The sequence below is a fragment of the Trichomycterus rosablanca genome, chromosome 5 (assembly GCF_030014385.1).
Source record: "Trichomycterus rosablanca isolate fTriRos1 chromosome 5, fTriRos1.hap1, whole genome shotgun sequence".
Lineage (NCBI taxonomy): Eukaryota > Metazoa > Chordata > Actinopteri > Siluriformes > Trichomycteridae > Trichomycterus > Trichomycterus rosablanca.
The window spans coordinates 8,710,475-8,727,893 of NC_085992.1; the positions used below are offsets into that span (position 1 = coordinate 8,710,475).

The 17,419-nt window shown below is 41.1% G+C and overlaps 1 protein-coding gene across 1 annotated transcript in view; it reads right to left on the reverse strand.

Annotated features, from left to right (window-relative positions):
• Positions 1–217: 217 nt before the first annotated feature.
• The window catches only part of LOC134314261 (inositol polyphosphate-5-phosphatase A-like), a 227,699-nt gene continuing 210,497 nt past the window's right edge, over positions 218–17,419 (reverse strand). Inside the window, exons 13-16 of the mRNA XM_062994820.1 lie at positions 7,280–7,391; positions 3,004–3,072; positions 734–818; positions 218–603 (exon numbers count right to left, since the gene is read on the reverse strand). Coding sequence (XP_062850890.1) covers positions 738–818; positions 3,004–3,072; positions 7,280–7,391 — 262 coding nt within the window. The 3' untranslated portion in view covers positions 218–603; positions 734–737. The remainder of the gene's footprint in view (positions 604–733; positions 819–3,003; positions 3,073–7,279; positions 7,392–17,419) is intronic.

A 17,419-nucleotide genomic window follows, 5' to 3' on the forward strand; every position in this document is an offset into this window, starting at 1 on the left:
ACATATGGATCTATTCTAACAGAAAGAGACCTTACAATCTGTTCAGAACAGAAAGAAAACAGCACTAAAACCAGCATCACCACTATATAATAATCCAATGTACAAATAAACCTAACACTATACATATACAACAGCATTTTTGCATTGCACTTAAAATATCTTACAGATAATATGGAAGTAGCTTCTATAATATAGAGGCATATCTAAAAATTGTAAGTATGCTCTTTAAAATATGTAGTACTTCTCGCTTCTATTAGAGTTTTGGCAATGAGGCTATACATTATAAGAAGAGTTGTCCTTTGTGGTGTTTTGGGACAAATGGTGCGTGAGTGTGTGTAAGAGAAAGGGAGTGTTTGTGTGTGTACTAGTATTATGTGTGTCTTCCTAAGTCAAGGCTGAATCCTAAAGCAGATTTGGACAAAATCTGTAATTTTTGTGATGTGGTCTCGTCGTGTACTTGGTTTAATATGACTGGTCAGTCCTGCTGAAAAGTCTAATAAGTAAGTGTGTGTGTGTGTGTGTGTGTGTATATGTCCAGCTGTCTCCAAATTTCTCACAGGGTCTCTTGTAGCGAAATCTGTTCCTCTCTTTGGCTGCATATCCCTGTTAAAAACACACAGACAGACACATTAAGAAGGTGTACATGTCTTTTACAAAGTCCTTAAGTTTTATATGAAGTGAAGGTGGAAAAAATGATAAAACAAAAAAAAAATGATAATGAAAAAATATTTACCACATCACTGCATGACACAACACTTGGGCTTATTTGCATTAGGTTTACCTGTCCCTGTTGTTAATCGAAAGGACAGGAAAACAGGCTGCAAAAATAGAGAGGAAAAACATGGGATTCAGTGATGGTTTAGACAGCTTTGATTTTGTGTACACACCAGTCTATACATAGTTTATCCTATTGGGTACACTGGACTGGACATTTATAAAGAATAACTAACTGTGTTTTTGCAAAGTCCTGCAAAGTCTTTAGTTCACAGGGCTCTCATACAGTAGATTCAGAAAGTATTCTTATCTCTTGCATTTTATTGTAGAGTGGATTTGATTATAAATAGCTATAACTGTCATTTTACCCATCAATCCTTACCAATTTAATATCTCTACAAGCTTTGCACATCTGGATTTGGGCAGTTTATCCCATTCTTTAAGACAGATCTTCTTAAGATCTTCTGAATTTGGGAGATTGGATGGCAAGCATCTGTGAACTGCCATCTTTTGATCTCTCCAAATATGTTGATGGGGTTTAAGTCTGAGCTTTGGCTGAGCCACTCAAAGACATGCAGTGATTTGCCCTGATTCAACTACAGTCCTGTTTTAGCTGTATGCTTTGGGTCATTGTCAGATTGAAATGGCACCCTTATCCCAGTCTAAGTTTGTGTATGCTCCAGTATGTTCCTGTATTTAGCTTCATTCATCCATCAGTTCTCACCAGTCTACCGGTCTCTGCCACTGAGGAACACCACTATAACATAATGCTGCCACCACCATGTTTCACTGTAGAGATGGTATTTGCCAGGTGATGTGCAAAGCCTCTTTTTCACCAGAATTGCTTGCCGTTCTGCCCAAAGAAATTTTCATCTTATCACTGTCTTTTTTTCCTCATGCTGCCAGAGTTTGTTTGGTCTTTCATATACTTTTTACTCAACAGTAAGTTCTGACTTCCTACTCTGCTGCAGGACTGCTGCAGAGATGGTTGTCCGTCCAAAAGGTTCTTTCACCTCTGCACTGAACTTTTACTGTTCTTTTCTTGTTCTGGTCTATGCCCTGCCACAATCTGATAGTAGACATCCAAGTATTGAAATGTAGATTTGTGGAATAAATGGCAATATATCTATTCAATAGAAATCTACAACACAATAAAAAGCTTAAACGTCAAGGGGCCTGAGTACTTTCTGAATCCAATGTATCCACCTACCAATCCACTTTATTAGGTTAACCAATTTTGTATGTAAATTCATTGGTTATTGGAAATTCATTGGTTATTTCATGAGTTACACCCACATAGAAGCACTTTGTGGGTAAACAATTAATGACTTTAGCCCATCTGTTGCTCTGTACACTTTGCCACCCCCTTTACTCCATCAATCAATAACAAGGGAGCCCCACAGCACCCCCTGACCAGATGTTATTTGACAGGTGGACCATTCTCAGCACTTCAATGACACTTACATGGCAATGACATGGTAGTGAGTGTTGTTAAAATGCTGTTTACTCATATTGGACTCTTTATTAGGAACACACACCCTTTTTGCACAAGCCATAAGTGTACAGAAAGAGAGTAGAGCTATTTACTTGTTCATGCACTGTCTGCGTTGATCCGCCGCTAAAGTTTTATTAGTTGACAGAATCTAATTACAGGCTTCATATTCTTGGTTGAGCACGGTTCTTCTTTCAGCATTACCCCATTTCCCCCCCCCCCACCCCACCCCCAAGTAGTAGAAAATATATTGTTTAAGCTACAATCCTGAAAATAGTAACACAAGAATTTACATTTGAAGATTAGCAATATGGGGCACCCACAAAAAGGAGCAAAACACATTTGAGAGAACTAAAGCAAAAGGTAAAGCAAGTTTCTACACAACAACAACTGAAATTTAAAGACTCTAGGTTTTGGTCAGTACCAGGCTTCTGTTACCAAAAGTATATGCACCTTTTGCCATGAAAAAGAGGCCATGTTAAGCATTATGTAGATATGTAAGAAAAGAATGACAGATGTTTATTTTCAGATCATTAGGGTGAAATAATAAGAGCTATCAATGGAGATGATGATCTTGAAACAATTTCCTCTTACCATTTTCTTTCCATCTTTTTTTTAGGAAGCAAACCATGTTAATCTTAACTGACAAACTCAATACAAGTTAGTTATGAGACAGATAGGACAGATATGTAGCAAAAGAAACACAGATATAGAGTTTAACATGCACTCAGATGTACAAGTCAAGGCCGGCAGTTACTCTCAAACTCAGAAATATCTCAAAGAAAGGGTAGACGTACCTTGTGGTCCCCCATACAAACATTGGGCCCCATATTGTCATATGTTATTTGCTTCTCATCAGTGTCTGGCTGCAAAAAAAATAACAACATCAAGTGTGAACACTTAATTAAAATAGTATTTATTGAAGAGACCAGTCCCAATTGTCTATTTCTAAGAGAATAACAAAACATATGTAAAAATGTCCAACAAACAAGCCACTGAGACGTTTTTAACTGAGAGAAAAACAACAAATCATTTGTAAAAAAATACATTGATATTCTGATCTACATGGACTAATGTTAAAACTGTTCTGTTAGAACATAAAAAGAAAAGTAAGATTTTTTATTTACCTTTGTGTAGACTATTCTATATGTTCCCCTTGTCCTAAAGGTTAAAATGGCCTGCTTTTAATAAACCCCTAAACCCCAAAACATATTTTGCACAAAGAAACAACCTGTCATTTATCACAAACTCTGTAAATATCTGCGGTCACACTAGGGGAAGTTAACTGCTTACAATTATATTCATTACATAATCATTTTTGACCCTTAAGACAACACAAGAGTTTAATTGTGTTAAATAAGCATCTAATTTTGTGAAGGTTCTCAGAGGTGTGTTGAGTCACCACAAGCTGCCAGAACAGCTTCTGTACTCTTTACAAATTTTATAAGTCTCTGAAACAGTAAGATCTAACACCATTCATCTAAGAGACATTCCCTTAATTTGTGTTTTGATGATGGTGGTGATGATACTGTCTAACATGTTGGTCCAATGTCTTTTATCTGTGTTCAACTGAAGTGAGGTATGGTTACTGTGAAGGCCATTTGATTTATATCAACAGTAAACTCAAGCCAAGGACCCCTTCATGTGCAAAATAAATCTGTGCCCCCCTATAAAAATAATGATTCAAATTAAGAGAATTTTACCCAAATATGCCAAATTTCTTTGTTTTATTCAATTTCCATTAACAGCTTTATCCCGGTCAGGGTCGTGCCAAGTCCAATTTCACCGGAAAACACTAGGCACAAGGCAGGAATAACCTGAACAGGGTGCCAATCCATTGCAGGGCTTTGGCCTCCAACGCCTACCCATGTCTGTTTAAAATGCCTGGCCAGTCGACTCTTAGCACTGCTAAATTTAAAGCTGCTAGATTTAAACCATAATGTAAAAGACTGCTGTGCTGAGCTGATGCATCCTACAGTACATCCTGGTGCCATCTGCTCTACCGGTGGTGCATGTATATACACTATATGGCCAAAAGTATTTGGACACCTGACCATGAGCTTGTTGGACATCCCATTTCAAAAACAAAAGGTATTTAATTAGAATGACCTCTATTGGATCTTTTCAGTTGTAACAACAGCCAGTCTTCTAAGAAGGCTTCTCACTAGACATTGAAGCATGTCTGTGGGAATTTGTGCCATTCAGTCAAAAGAGCATTTGTATAGCTGGGCACTGATTTTGGTCAAGAAAAACTCAGTAGATGTTCCAGTTTATTCCAAAGCTGTTTAGTGAGGCTGAGGTCAGGGCTCTGTGCAGGCTACTGGAGTTTATTGAAACCAAATTTTTATAGAGCTTGCTTTTGTGCACAGGGGCACAGTCATGCCGGAGAAGGAAAGTGCCCTCCTTAAACTGTTGCTGCAAAACATATTATTTCCTTTATATTATTGATTTATTACACCTGTTAGTTTTTTATGGCTGAAACCCATGAATTTAATAAGTAGAAGAACAACCTTGTACTGATTTGCCATTAAAGGGGACAAGTGGCCCAAAACCAAACCACAGGTACATCCAAATTTAGAAGCTCATGCACTGCTGTTTTCCAAATAATTTGTTCAGGTTTTGCCTTTAATTCATCACCTGTCTGTCTAGCAGATTGAAAACGCTCTGTCTCTGAAGTTTTGTTCAAATGAGATAAGTGAAAGTTTGTATTTTCCAGATTGTGGATTTCAAGCAGAACTAAATGCTTTTTGAATACACACACAAAACACACAACCCTACAGTCAATCCGTCTGGGCTTGCTGAGGTGTGCGGCTGCTCAAACTGATTAAAATTTAGGATTTGTATTGAAACATAGCGTTTTTCAATCTGAATGAACTTCAAATCAATATCATCCAAGCGTTCAGGTCATCCTTGCACCGTGATCTAAATACACACACGTGCTACCTTTCTAATCTTCTATTTTCATGTATGTGCTGATCTTCTACCCTCCACAGCATTGATACATTCATCACAAAGATACTTGATAATTTACAAAGACAGCATAAAATTGTGGATTTTCGGCCTGCGTAATCTTTAGACAGATAAACAAATTACGGCGGAGGCCAGGGCTGCAGCGTCGCCTGCGCTTGGCTGAGCCTTCATTACGGAGAATAGCGCGGAAGCTCCTGAACCCGCCGCTGCAGGCAAACCCTCGGCGTGTTAGGGCTCGGCAAGCAGAAAATAACACAGCGCAAAGCTAACGGAGCACGGCATGATCGATGACGCTCTGCGCCACGCTGTTTACAGGCCCATGTCTTAACAATCTGTAACACTTGTGCATTTCAGAGAGGGAGAGAACGAGGGTGAAATTGAAATAGAGGGTAGGAGGAAAAGACGGTGAAACAGAAATTGAAGGATGAAGAGAAAATGATAAAAAAAAGAACTAGAGAAAGAGAAACTAAAAAAAGACAAAGGAGAAACGGAGAACTAGGCTGCGTTCAGAATGCTGGTTCAGGTGAGAACATAAACTATATGACCAAAAGTATCTGGACACCTGACCATTAGCTTGTTAGGACATCCCATTTAAAAAACAAATGGTATTAAAACAGAGTGACCTCTGTGTGATCTTTATAGCTATAACAACAGCCACTCTTCTGAAAAGGCTTTTCAGAAAACTTTAAAGTATGTCTGTGGGAATTTGTGGCCATGTAGTCAAACGAGCATTTGTGGTTTAATTGTGATTCAATAGCAAAATTTAAAATAAAATAGTTTGTAATATTTGTAATATGTAAAACTGACTTAGAAGTTTCAGTTTGGTTGAGACCTCAGTGGGTTCAGAGGCATCTGAAAACACTGGCCATAATTAGGAGGTGGAGAAAAAAGAAAATGCTAAACAAGAGTCCAGCAGACATCAAACCCACATCCTCAGGGCTCATGCTGCTGTGCGGCACTCAGTCAAGCAGCTAGCTGCATTGCCGCGCTATTCAGAATATCAGAACAGAGCACTAAATCCTGCAGTGTGAACGTAGCTCTAGAGAAAAAGCACCACCATTAAGTGTATTTAAGCTAATAGAAGATGTTTAAATGAAGTACTAATAAAGTGCCCGGGTCACTTAATGGGTGTTAAGAAAACAAAGTGTGGCATTAACTGCCAATGCTGGATCTAATCGTCTCTCTGTGCTCTAATTCTCTAATTCTCCCTCCTCACAGTCATTAGTGGCAATACTGTGCCACCACACTCCATAAACAAGAGCTTAATGTAAATCTGATTAGGTTAAACGATTTCTTCTACGACTTTTCATTTAAAAGAGAAGTGCATGATATTTTTTAATTATTTAAATTATCTAAAAATGCATGTTTGTTCTCTTCACGCTGATCGCTGTTTGTGTTGGCGTATCCTCCAACTTAAAAAAATACATCCATCTGCCCTACATTATTATTATAAATGCATTCATCCCAATTTTTTCCCAAATTTAGTGGGTTTGGATGAACACTGAAAGCTGCTGTCCCTCTGATAAACAGTCTGGAACTTACTACTCTGGTGTGGCTAAGAGCAGCACCTGTCCTGGATGGTGCTGAGTTGGTGCAGCAGCCAGTGAGACAGAGATCTGACCAGCTCTATAAAGCCGGGACGGGAATGCCTGGCACTTTATAAGATCTGGCCTGTAGGCTCTGCCAGTGTGGACACTGAGCTTTGCATTTTTATGAAAGTTTACACATACAGCAGCAGGTCCATCTGTGACACTGGCACAGCATGTTAGAAAGACGAGAAAAAAGAACAGCTAGAAAAACACAGACCAGAAACTGACCTTACCGGACATGAATAGTAAAACAGGCATTGTCTGTGTGCTAATACGATGGCTAAAAGACTATGATTATATTTTCTACTGTCCATCTGTGTGTATTTTTCTGTGTAGTCAGGGTTCTACGCATTAATGAATTAAGTGGCATATTAGGTGCCCACAGTCAGCAGGGGGTCCCACTACAGGCAGTTTAAAATGTAATACTACTATAATTATAATACTATTATTATAATTGCTATTATTACTAGGGTCAGTGATTTGTGAGTTACAATATAATTTAAGGTAAACTGACCTTCAAGACCAGTTCTTTGGCAGATGAGGACATAAGGATCCGGTCACACCAGGCAGGGCATCGTGTATTCATGTACTCCTTCCCCTCATTGCAGTTCTCGCTGTATGGGTAGCTACGAACACACAAACAATGGTACACTTTAAATAACTTATGTACACAACACGATATGTATTACCAAACATCACATGAATTTATACAAAGCACACTGTGACAGTGGTACATACTAAATATCTGTCTATCTGTCTATCTGTCTATCTATCTATCTATCTATCTATCTATCTATCTATCTATCTATCTATCTATCTATCTATCTATCCATCCATCTATCCATCCATCCATCCATCAATCCATCCATCAATATAGACAGATAGATAGCCAGGATTCAAACCCATACATCCATCCATCAATATAGATAGATAGCCAGGATAGATAGATAGCCAGGATTCAAACCCACAACCTTCCAATTAATAGCCCAAAACTCTGCCCACTAAGGTAACAAACCGCTCTAGAGTTTATTTTGCACCAGATTGAGATCACCTCCTTTCAAGGGTCTCAAAGGTCACCCAGGTGCAATTAGTGTGTTCACACTGACCCAAACAAATCGCACCGGGGGGAAAAAACAAACCTGCGTCTGATTTAAGCAGACTATAAATTTGCAGGTGTGAAAACTGTTTCCCATTTATATTAATTTTGGATGATGGTGGTGATGGTCAATGCATTAGTGCATCAGTGCATTAGAGCAAATGGTCATGAGTTTTTTGTTTTTTTTGGATCAATGGTCAATGATCTATCAATGGTAAAGGTTACTGACCTCACTATGAAGTGTAGGGGACAAGGAGTCTTCATATACCTGTTTTCTTCTAACAAGGGCAGGGTGCATTCAAACGAATGAATATCAAAATACCAGTCAGCAAAACAAATCCAGCTGCTAGGACACAGACAGCCACTTTCTTAGGCCAATTGAGCAGAAAAGACACACACCATCACACAAGCAGCTATGATGATGAATCCCCTCATTTAACTAAGCAGAATTGGCTCAGTAAACAGAGACCTGGCAACAGCTCATTTCATGCAGCCCAGTTCCTCCACAGCTGCTGCTTAGCACAGCACAGCTTTGGCCAGCTCCATGGTGATGGCAAACGCGAGCGGGTCAGGGGGGCAGAGACGGGCAGAGCTGCTTAACGCACATCCGGCTAACACACAGACCCCTGACCGGGTGGCCAAACACGGGCCGGTTGGGGGGCTTTGCACAGAGCTGAGTGCAATTAGCATTGATGGTGCTTTAAACATGTGGAAATGAAGGAGGGTTTTGGTATGTTAAAGAGGCGCTAAAGAGATGATTCCCTGGATGAAAGAGATGAGGAAGAAAGACAGAGTGCATGATACTGGAGGATAGAGAGAGGTGAAAGGAGGATAAAAAGGGATAGAGATGCAGAGTGTGGGAATTTAAGGGGGGTGGGAGGGATCTTCAAAGTGACCACGGTGCGGTCTTTTCTTCGGGACGGACCACACAACCGCCACAGGAAGTTTCAGCAGCAATCACTGAGGCTGAACAAGCAGGCCTGACTAAAGAATTGAAAAGCAGGTTGGGAAAGTTTGACCGAAGTGAAAAAAAGTGCTGTTAAAGGTAAATGAGCGCAGATGTGGAACATTATTACCAGAGCTGCATGATAATGGCTAAATGCTAATTACACATTACACTTATTTAAATCTAGAGAGAAGCTATACTCCTGTATAAATCTTTCACCCAGAACAATACTAATCCTTAAACCAATTAAGTGTACCTTTTAAATGCTGAATTTAAACACAAAAGATACAAATAAATTAATAAATGTCATCAATACAAGCAACTGCTGCTTGCGGGACAGTGATAGCCTAGTGGGTAGAACACTTTGCTATCAATCGAATAATTGTAGTGATTTGAAATACAAGTCCCTGAGACTCTGCAGCTGTGCTGCACCTACACAACCATACGTACAGCACAACTGTGATGCCACATGCCTTTGGACCAGTTAAATAATCCATGTATATACACTACTTTATCTGCACTCTGTTGCATCGATTCCACTTAAACGTCGCGTCTGAGTCTCTCACGCACGTGCACGCTCTCACGTGCACTATTACTCTGACAGAACTGATTCAGATTACACGGCTCTAATGCAACAGCAAACAGCGGTGAGGTGTAATAGGGCGAGGTGATGGATGTGGGTGATTAGCGCACACAAACGTATCTGCCAGTGTAAACGGCAGGTCTGGGCGTGCGAACCGGAGACCGTCAGCCACTATCAGGCCTTTATTGCCTGTAGCAAGACTAATTAGGCTAATTAATGGGGCCTTAGCGATAAACTTAACAACCTTCCACCTGTGGCTGTGGGAGAGTTTGTGTGTGTGCGGAGCAACAGGCTGCTGTTATGACACACATGATCAGTCTATATATCTGAATATTTTGTTTGAGTCCAGAGTAAATTACGTTTGACCACTACCGCTGAGATCCAGTGTTCAAATCCCCAGTGCCATTGGAAGGCCAGCACGGGCGTCTACATACAGACATAATTGGCTACATCTGATGGCCCGCCATGATGGATTGGCATCCTGTCTGTGGTGTCACTGCATTGCGTCCAGTGATTTTGAAGAAGCCGGACCCTTGGCGACCACATGACCAGGATAAAGCGGTAGTATTGCTTTGCAGTAATAAAACAATAAACAAGTTCTATCTGAGGTTCTAAAGTTCATGCCTAAATGAGGCTGATTTTGAGGGGACGACAGAGCACCATCTACTCGCTTCAGCTCCCTAAAGCACTTGATGATTCCTCTCTGATGGTGACTTTAATGTCTGACTGACTCCTGACATTATTCACCAGATCTGCCGTTAATGTCACCGTGTTAGGCCTGCATGTCTAAAGAGCACAGGGATGAGAAGAGTACCATGTGTCGACCCCTATGGGTGTTTCATCTGCTTTTTTTATCTAAGCCTTTGATCACATGACTACGCCAAAGAAGTCAAGCCACCATAGAGCATCTTTTAGAAATACTTCAAAGATATTTTGTGTGTGCTCTTGTATCTTGAAAACACTGACCTTCTACCTGCCATATAAAATAATAATCTCACTTGTGCATATTTTTTATATTTTTTATTTAGTGCTTCTCATGTCATTGTTATTAAGTGTATTTATGAACAGTATAAGAGTAGAACAGTATTAACCGGAGCCTGATTACATGGTAGAGTCAGACCCCTGCAGCCCAGACCAGAATAAAATAAGTTGCAGTGGACACCTGTATTAATTATGAATTTATTATTTTAGTTATTATGCCTCTGAATGCCAGGTCCATGAGGTCATGGTTTGGCAATTTCAGTATGGAGGCACTTCAGTGGCCACACAGAGCCTGAACACCATTGGGATGACTTGGAACATCAATTGGGAGCCAGCCCTGACTTCCATGGCTGACTTCACACATGCTCTTTTTAACCAGTGGGTAAAACAGACACACTTGTTAAAAATCTTTCCAGAGGATTGATGGCTGTTTTAGCTGTAAAAGAATAATGCATATGGTTGTCCATCAAGCTTTAGATCAGGTGTGCACATACAGTTGGCCATTTAGTGTACAGTCCCCCAAGGCACTCAGGATCATCCCAATTGGCCTCAAACTTCAAGGTCCCATACGACCTAGAGACAAAATAATTTTTTACCCTGATTACTTGTCGCCCAACAAAAATCCTAAGAACCAATTAGCTTCGACCACTTAAATTTTAAACTAATTTGCATAATATGAAAATCTCAAATTTTTGAGTGTGAAACGGTCTCTGGATTTTCACCCCACATACACAAATAGGGTATCAAAATAACCCCAAGCTTTTGTACTTTATTAATTATCAAAAAATTTCTATAGTGTCATTGCCAGATGCCAATCAGAAACATGGGGGAGCAGTGCCATGCATAAAGCACACACAAACTGCTCTTACTTAAAAAACTTGGCACAGACTGTCACCAAACTTCAGTAGAGGAGGTTTGTGCAGTGCTAGGTGGCGCTATAACATGCAGGATAATGTTACGCATACACAGATTAAAATTTGGCATAGTCCCTTCATGTGCTATCCTCCTTTAGGAATGGTCCCATACTCTTGAACTGGCCCACAATGGGCTGATATGTGCTTGGACCCTGGAAATCACCACTTGTTGCTATATTTATACTATTTATTTGTAGTACACACCTATAGAATAATAACCCAGCTCTGCCCCTGGCTGTAGTCATATCTTGTTCTGCATAAAGAGTCATAAGTGACAAGCCAAACACAAACACAATGAGCCGTCTGTGTGTAACGAGGGCAATAAAAAACGGTTAATACAGACAGGGAAAAGGTAACTGATAAGAAACGAGTTATTAATGAGTCAAGATCAGGGGTCATACACTGTATTAAGGCTGGAAGTCACATGACTTGCCATGTGTTTGTGGAAGTTATTGGCACCACCTGTCAACAGCAGAGCTGTAGGATAGGACAGGGGGAAACTATGCTGAATAATATAAGCACGATTGCCATTGTCAGGGGAGTGAAAAGAAAACGAAGCAGCCTGTGAACCTCATTGGCAAAAATCTACTGATGTGAGTACTGTGACTGACTCACATGCATTCGTCTAGGGCAGTTGTAGCCTAGTGGTTAAGGTACTGGACTAGTAAGCAGAAGGTCGCTGGTTCAAACCCCACCACTGCTAGGTTGCCACTGTTGGGCTCTTGAGCAAGGCACTTAACCCTCAATTGCTCAGACTGTATACTGTAAGGCGCTTTGGATAAAAGCGTCTGCTAAATGCTGAAAATGTAAATGTCTAACATAAATATTAAATAATGACTTGTTATGAGAATGCGCTGGTGTGTTACTACAAATAATAATCAAATTATTATTATTTTAAGGTATATTACGGTCTAATGCACTAGCCCATCTCCGCCAGCATCTCAAGCTTAGGTGGTGCTATTGACGCAACTGGGTGCCCACACAAAAAAGCAAAAAAGGTCAAATTCACTGTCGCTGTCCATTCATTCATTGAACCAAATTCCTTGTGTGTATCCACTTACTTGGCCAATAAATCTGATTCTGAAAGAATGAATTATTTGGCCGCTCAGGTGGTGCAGTGGTAAGAAGTACGCTAGCACACCAGAGTTGGGGTTTCGAATACATCGTATCGAATATCAGCTCTGCCTTTCCGACTGGGCTGAGCGGCTGCGTGAACAACGATTGGCTGTTGTTCATAGGGGTAAAAAAGTCGGATCATAGGTCCTCATAACTGGTGCAACTGCGGCCCCTGCTGGCTGACTGATGGCGCATGCACAGGGCTGAGGAATAATGCTGATGGGGGTGTGGCCCTCCGTACACAGTGCCCGTCAGTGTATGAACTCGACTCGTGCAGGTGAAAAATGCAGTCTGTACTGACTGTACGTGCCGGAGGGGGCGTATGTCAGTTGAGAGGCGTCCTCAGTCAGCGGTGAAGGGTCGAATCAGTATAGAGGACATCATCAGGGTAATTGGACATGACTAGATTTAGGGGAGAAAATTGAATTATTTGTTAGGGGGAAATTGTCAGGTGAAGATATTTGAGGGGGATGGCATATAGAAGTTTATGTATCTGGTTCTGTCAAAACAAAAGGGAAGAAATTGAATGACTGGTGCATTTAATAATGCTACACAATTTATTATTTAACAATATTTTAAGTAAAGCAATTTTAATCGCTTTTACTACCAACATACTATTTATTTTATGATCTTTCCCCATAAAGAGCTCTTGTAAGGCCATGAGTACACTTAACAAAGCCAAGCTAATGTAGCTGCTTGACATTAACCTTTCCCCACCAGCTGTGTTCTTAAACAAAGCTTTCCCTTCAGTGTCATTCAAATAAAGAGACTGATTCATACACACTCATGTCCATTTAACCAAACATGCCACTGCCGGGCATATAAATGACTTCATGCCCTTCACGGACTGTAAAAACAACCATGATGCCACTCAGGGTTGAACAATGTCATTCAATAGCTGCTGGAAGACCAGATGCGAGAGGACAATAGTCCAAACGATGTCTCCTTGTAATCTTTCTGCTAAATATCACGTCTATTCAGCTTGATTAAGATCATTTCTCTGGAGTAGAAAGAGACATTTGAACGTGCTGGTGAAGAGAATAAATTGCACTCTTCAGAACAGGCATTCACATCCACAGTGCATCTGATTCACAGCAGAGAGTGGCCCATCCAAACTGGTGATGTGATATTTAGTACAGAGAGACTGGTGGGAATTGGGGGAAGGGGCATGAGAGCACAGAGATGGATGGAACTTGGACTGTCACACAACTGGAAAGGAACAACTGGAATGCTGACATCACCCCCCTGTATAAGCGTTTCACTGCCACAAAACACAGTGCACATACAGACTGCACATATAGTGCTTATATCACGTTTTACAGTGCTTATGTAAGATACACTATATGGCCAAAAGTATATGGACACAACCATGAGCTAGTTGGACATCCTATACCAGGACAATGTGCATAAGTATAGTGTTAGCTCTCAGTTTAAGAATGTCATATCAGTCTATTCTGTTCTACAAATTCTTTCCACAACATTTTGAAGTGTATCTGTAGGAATCTGTTCCCATGTGGTACGAGCATCTGTCAGATCAGGCATTGATGTTGGAAAAAAGAGATTTGAGGTCAGGGCTTTATGCAAGCTACCACAGGTCTTTTGTATTTATTAACCTGGAGAAGGAAAGGACTTTCCTCAAATTGTTGCCACAAACCATACAAATAGTTTATGTCAATAACAATAGCCGGGAGGGGGGGGGGGGTCAGAACTCATAGTCAGAACTCATAACTCAGCTCTGCCATCCAGCTGGGCTGGGCGCCTACATGAACAACGGTTGGCTTGTTGTTCATACAGGGTTTGGAAGCCAGATAGGGACTCTTTCATGGCTGATGCGGTTACGCCCTCTGCTGGCTGACTGATGGCCCCTGCACAGAGACGGGGAAAAAGCGTGTTGATCAGGGTGTGGCTCTACGTACTCACAGCTGATCCGCATATGAACTCGCCTAGCGCAGGTGAAAAGATGCAGTCGGCTACTGCACATGTGTCGGAGGGGCCATGTGTTAGTTTTGTTCTTCTCAATTGGAGCGGGGATCGGCATCAGTGGAGAGGAAGCATAACGCAATCGAGCAATTGGATGCACTAAAGTAGGGAGAAATAATAATAATAATAATATTAAATAATAATAATTGCCTGGCATGTGGGCATCTTTTACAGAAGAGATGGCACCAGGATGCCACACAACGTAAACTATAAAATGCCTTTATGTACATGTACATGGGTATAGAATAATGAAATTCTTTTTCTGCATGTTTCAGCTTGTTCGAAATAAGGGGTGAGATCACAGGGTTAGCCTTGTATGGTGCCACCTGGAACCGAGAGGGTTAAGGGCCTTGCTTGGCAGAGTCAGGATTTGTCGAAAAACCTTATAAACCTTATAAAATAAACTGAGACTAAACCAAAAAACACTTGGTAATAGTATTACAACCCTTCCTGCTGCCCAGCAGTGCCCCTTAAATTCAGATGAGCAAATGCTAAATTTATTAAACCAATTTCTACCTCCAATTCATTCTGTCCCATGAATGCACCTCAGCTAAGCTACATGCTACTCCTGCCCTTTCCCCCAAGTGGTCACTCAGTACTTCATCCTCATGGAGCTGTGTATTTTAAGCGATGTACGTGAAATTGTAGTGTTAAGTTTAACACCACTCATTTCTTTTCTTTTCTCAGTAAGTAGTGAAGACATAACATTAGTTCACCTTTGACCCACCTGCCCTCACCTTACGACCTGAACCCTGGGATCAAGCCTGCCAGTCTAGACTTGGCAAACAAAAGCACATGGAACTGGAGCCAACAGTGCACTAAAACATATATTTTTATGTCCGTATTCACAAACCCTTTCCTCCACTTTTCTCTCTGTCTCTCTGTAAAGGGTTCTTTGTATTAGTAATAAGAAATAGTGGCTTCCCCAGGTCGATCATCTCTCTCTTTCGTGTCTATTTCCAGTAACTTAGTTAGCGTGGGAATGAATGGAAACTGCTTCCTATAGTTTCTTATTGTCCTCTGAACTCCCTCCGGCCAAATCGCCCATTCAATTTCACTATTGATTTTACGTAGAGAAGACTACAATAAAATCATACAACTTCTGAGCTAACTGCACTCCCTGTAAATCAATCAGAATATGTCATTACGGCATACTAATAACAGCAATAACAAAATTACTACGCTGGCATGGCTGTGAAATAACGTACTCATACAGTACCGGCATGCGTCAGTACAGCAGAGAGGTTCTGGAGACTTTGAACTTTAGGTTACTTATTAACTCATTTCCTTTTTCAATTTCCTCCCATGTCTGACGTATCAGGATTTGTTATCTGAGCCGACAGCCAATCAAACTAATCATTTCAGCCACTCATCCTGTTCCCTTAATATTTCGTCTCAGGAATAATTGTCACAACCTACAACTTAAATCAGTTTAACAGGTGGCACAGCGAGATATTCCGCTAGCACACCAGCGCTGGGATTCTCAACTCTCTCAAATATCAAATCTCAGCTCTGCTACCAGTCAGCTGGGCGCCCACTAGCAGGCACAATTGTCAGTGCCTGCAGCAGACAAAATTGCCCACTAGTCTGCTGTGTGGTTAAAGACCGGACTAAAAGGCTGTGGGGGTTGTTTAAGGACCCGGGTTAGTAGCCCAAAGTGAGACTAGACTGTGCACGCATCAGAGGGAGCTTGTGTCAGGCAAATACACCCTCCTCAGATGCAATCTGGGTCCCATTCAGCAGAAGACTAATTGGCTATGCTAAACTTGGGAGAAAAAGTGCATAAACAAAATAGTAAAAAGTACTTGAACAGTACTTGCTGTTAATAAGCCACATAATAACATAATACTACAACCATGTTTTACAGTCAGGATGATGGTAATTAGTTTAGTAAATGCCCTTCTATTTAGCTGAATTAGTTCAGGTGGAGCTTGATCTAGGCAGTATGGCTGTAGTTTCATATTTTCCCCTTTTTCTTCATGTTGGATAAAACTGAGCTGTTTCAAATACTGTTACTCTGTGTGTGCTCAACCACGAGGCTGAATTTTTTTAATCCCCACATATAAATACGAGGATGCAAAATGCCTTTGCGAGAATAAATGAATACGTGTTTATGTGAATCCGTTTGTTTTATAGATGATTGGCGCAGTCGGTCTGGCTCCAAGTCTAGCGTTGGCGAGTGAGGGCCAAATTCCACACTCTCACGCCTCAGTGCTTAGCCTCGTCAATGCCCAAACAAACACGCACTCCTGTGTAGTGCCCGCTCTGTGAATGTGCACTAGGTACCACATTCTTAAAAACAAAAACTCACACATTGAGAGTGAACAGACAGGCACTAGAACACATGTCTGTTGCTTCGAGGTGTCAGTGTTATGAGGATGAGAGCAGCCTTGACCCACAGAGGGAATGTACGCTGCGGCCCTGGAGTGGACAGACTCTAGACGGGAATTTACGCGAGGGTTAAGCAAATCGCATTGACCTTAGACGGACCTCACTCATACTCACAAACAGCGCTGTCAAAATGCTATATGAGCTTAAAGTTAAAGTGACAATCGCGATTACAAACAACACAGGGGAATAAGCCAAAACAATTGGACAGTTAGCTAACATTTTTAGGAAAATATGCAAATATAGAAAAACGGCACTGGAAAAGAGGACCAGTGGTTGCAAGTCAAAGCTTACTTATGCCTAGTTCACACTACACGATTTTTGCCCTGATTTTCGCTCGCCGTCTGGTCGGCGCTAGATTTGCCGGCTCGGGAGCAACTCGCCGTTTGCTTGGCGATCGAAACTCTATTCTCAATCGATATGTGTGAACTACTCGACAACTCCATCCAAGTTCGCCAAGATATATGAAGAAATATGTCTAGCATGTCAAATATCTGGATATGAGTCACCCAACTGGCAATGAGTGCTATGTCGAACAGCCAATGAGAACGCAAGATACGGTGTGAGGGGAAATGCAGGGGAGGAGTTGTAAAAAGGTGGGACAGGGGCATAATATAGTTTATATCAGAATACATCCGCACACATACAAG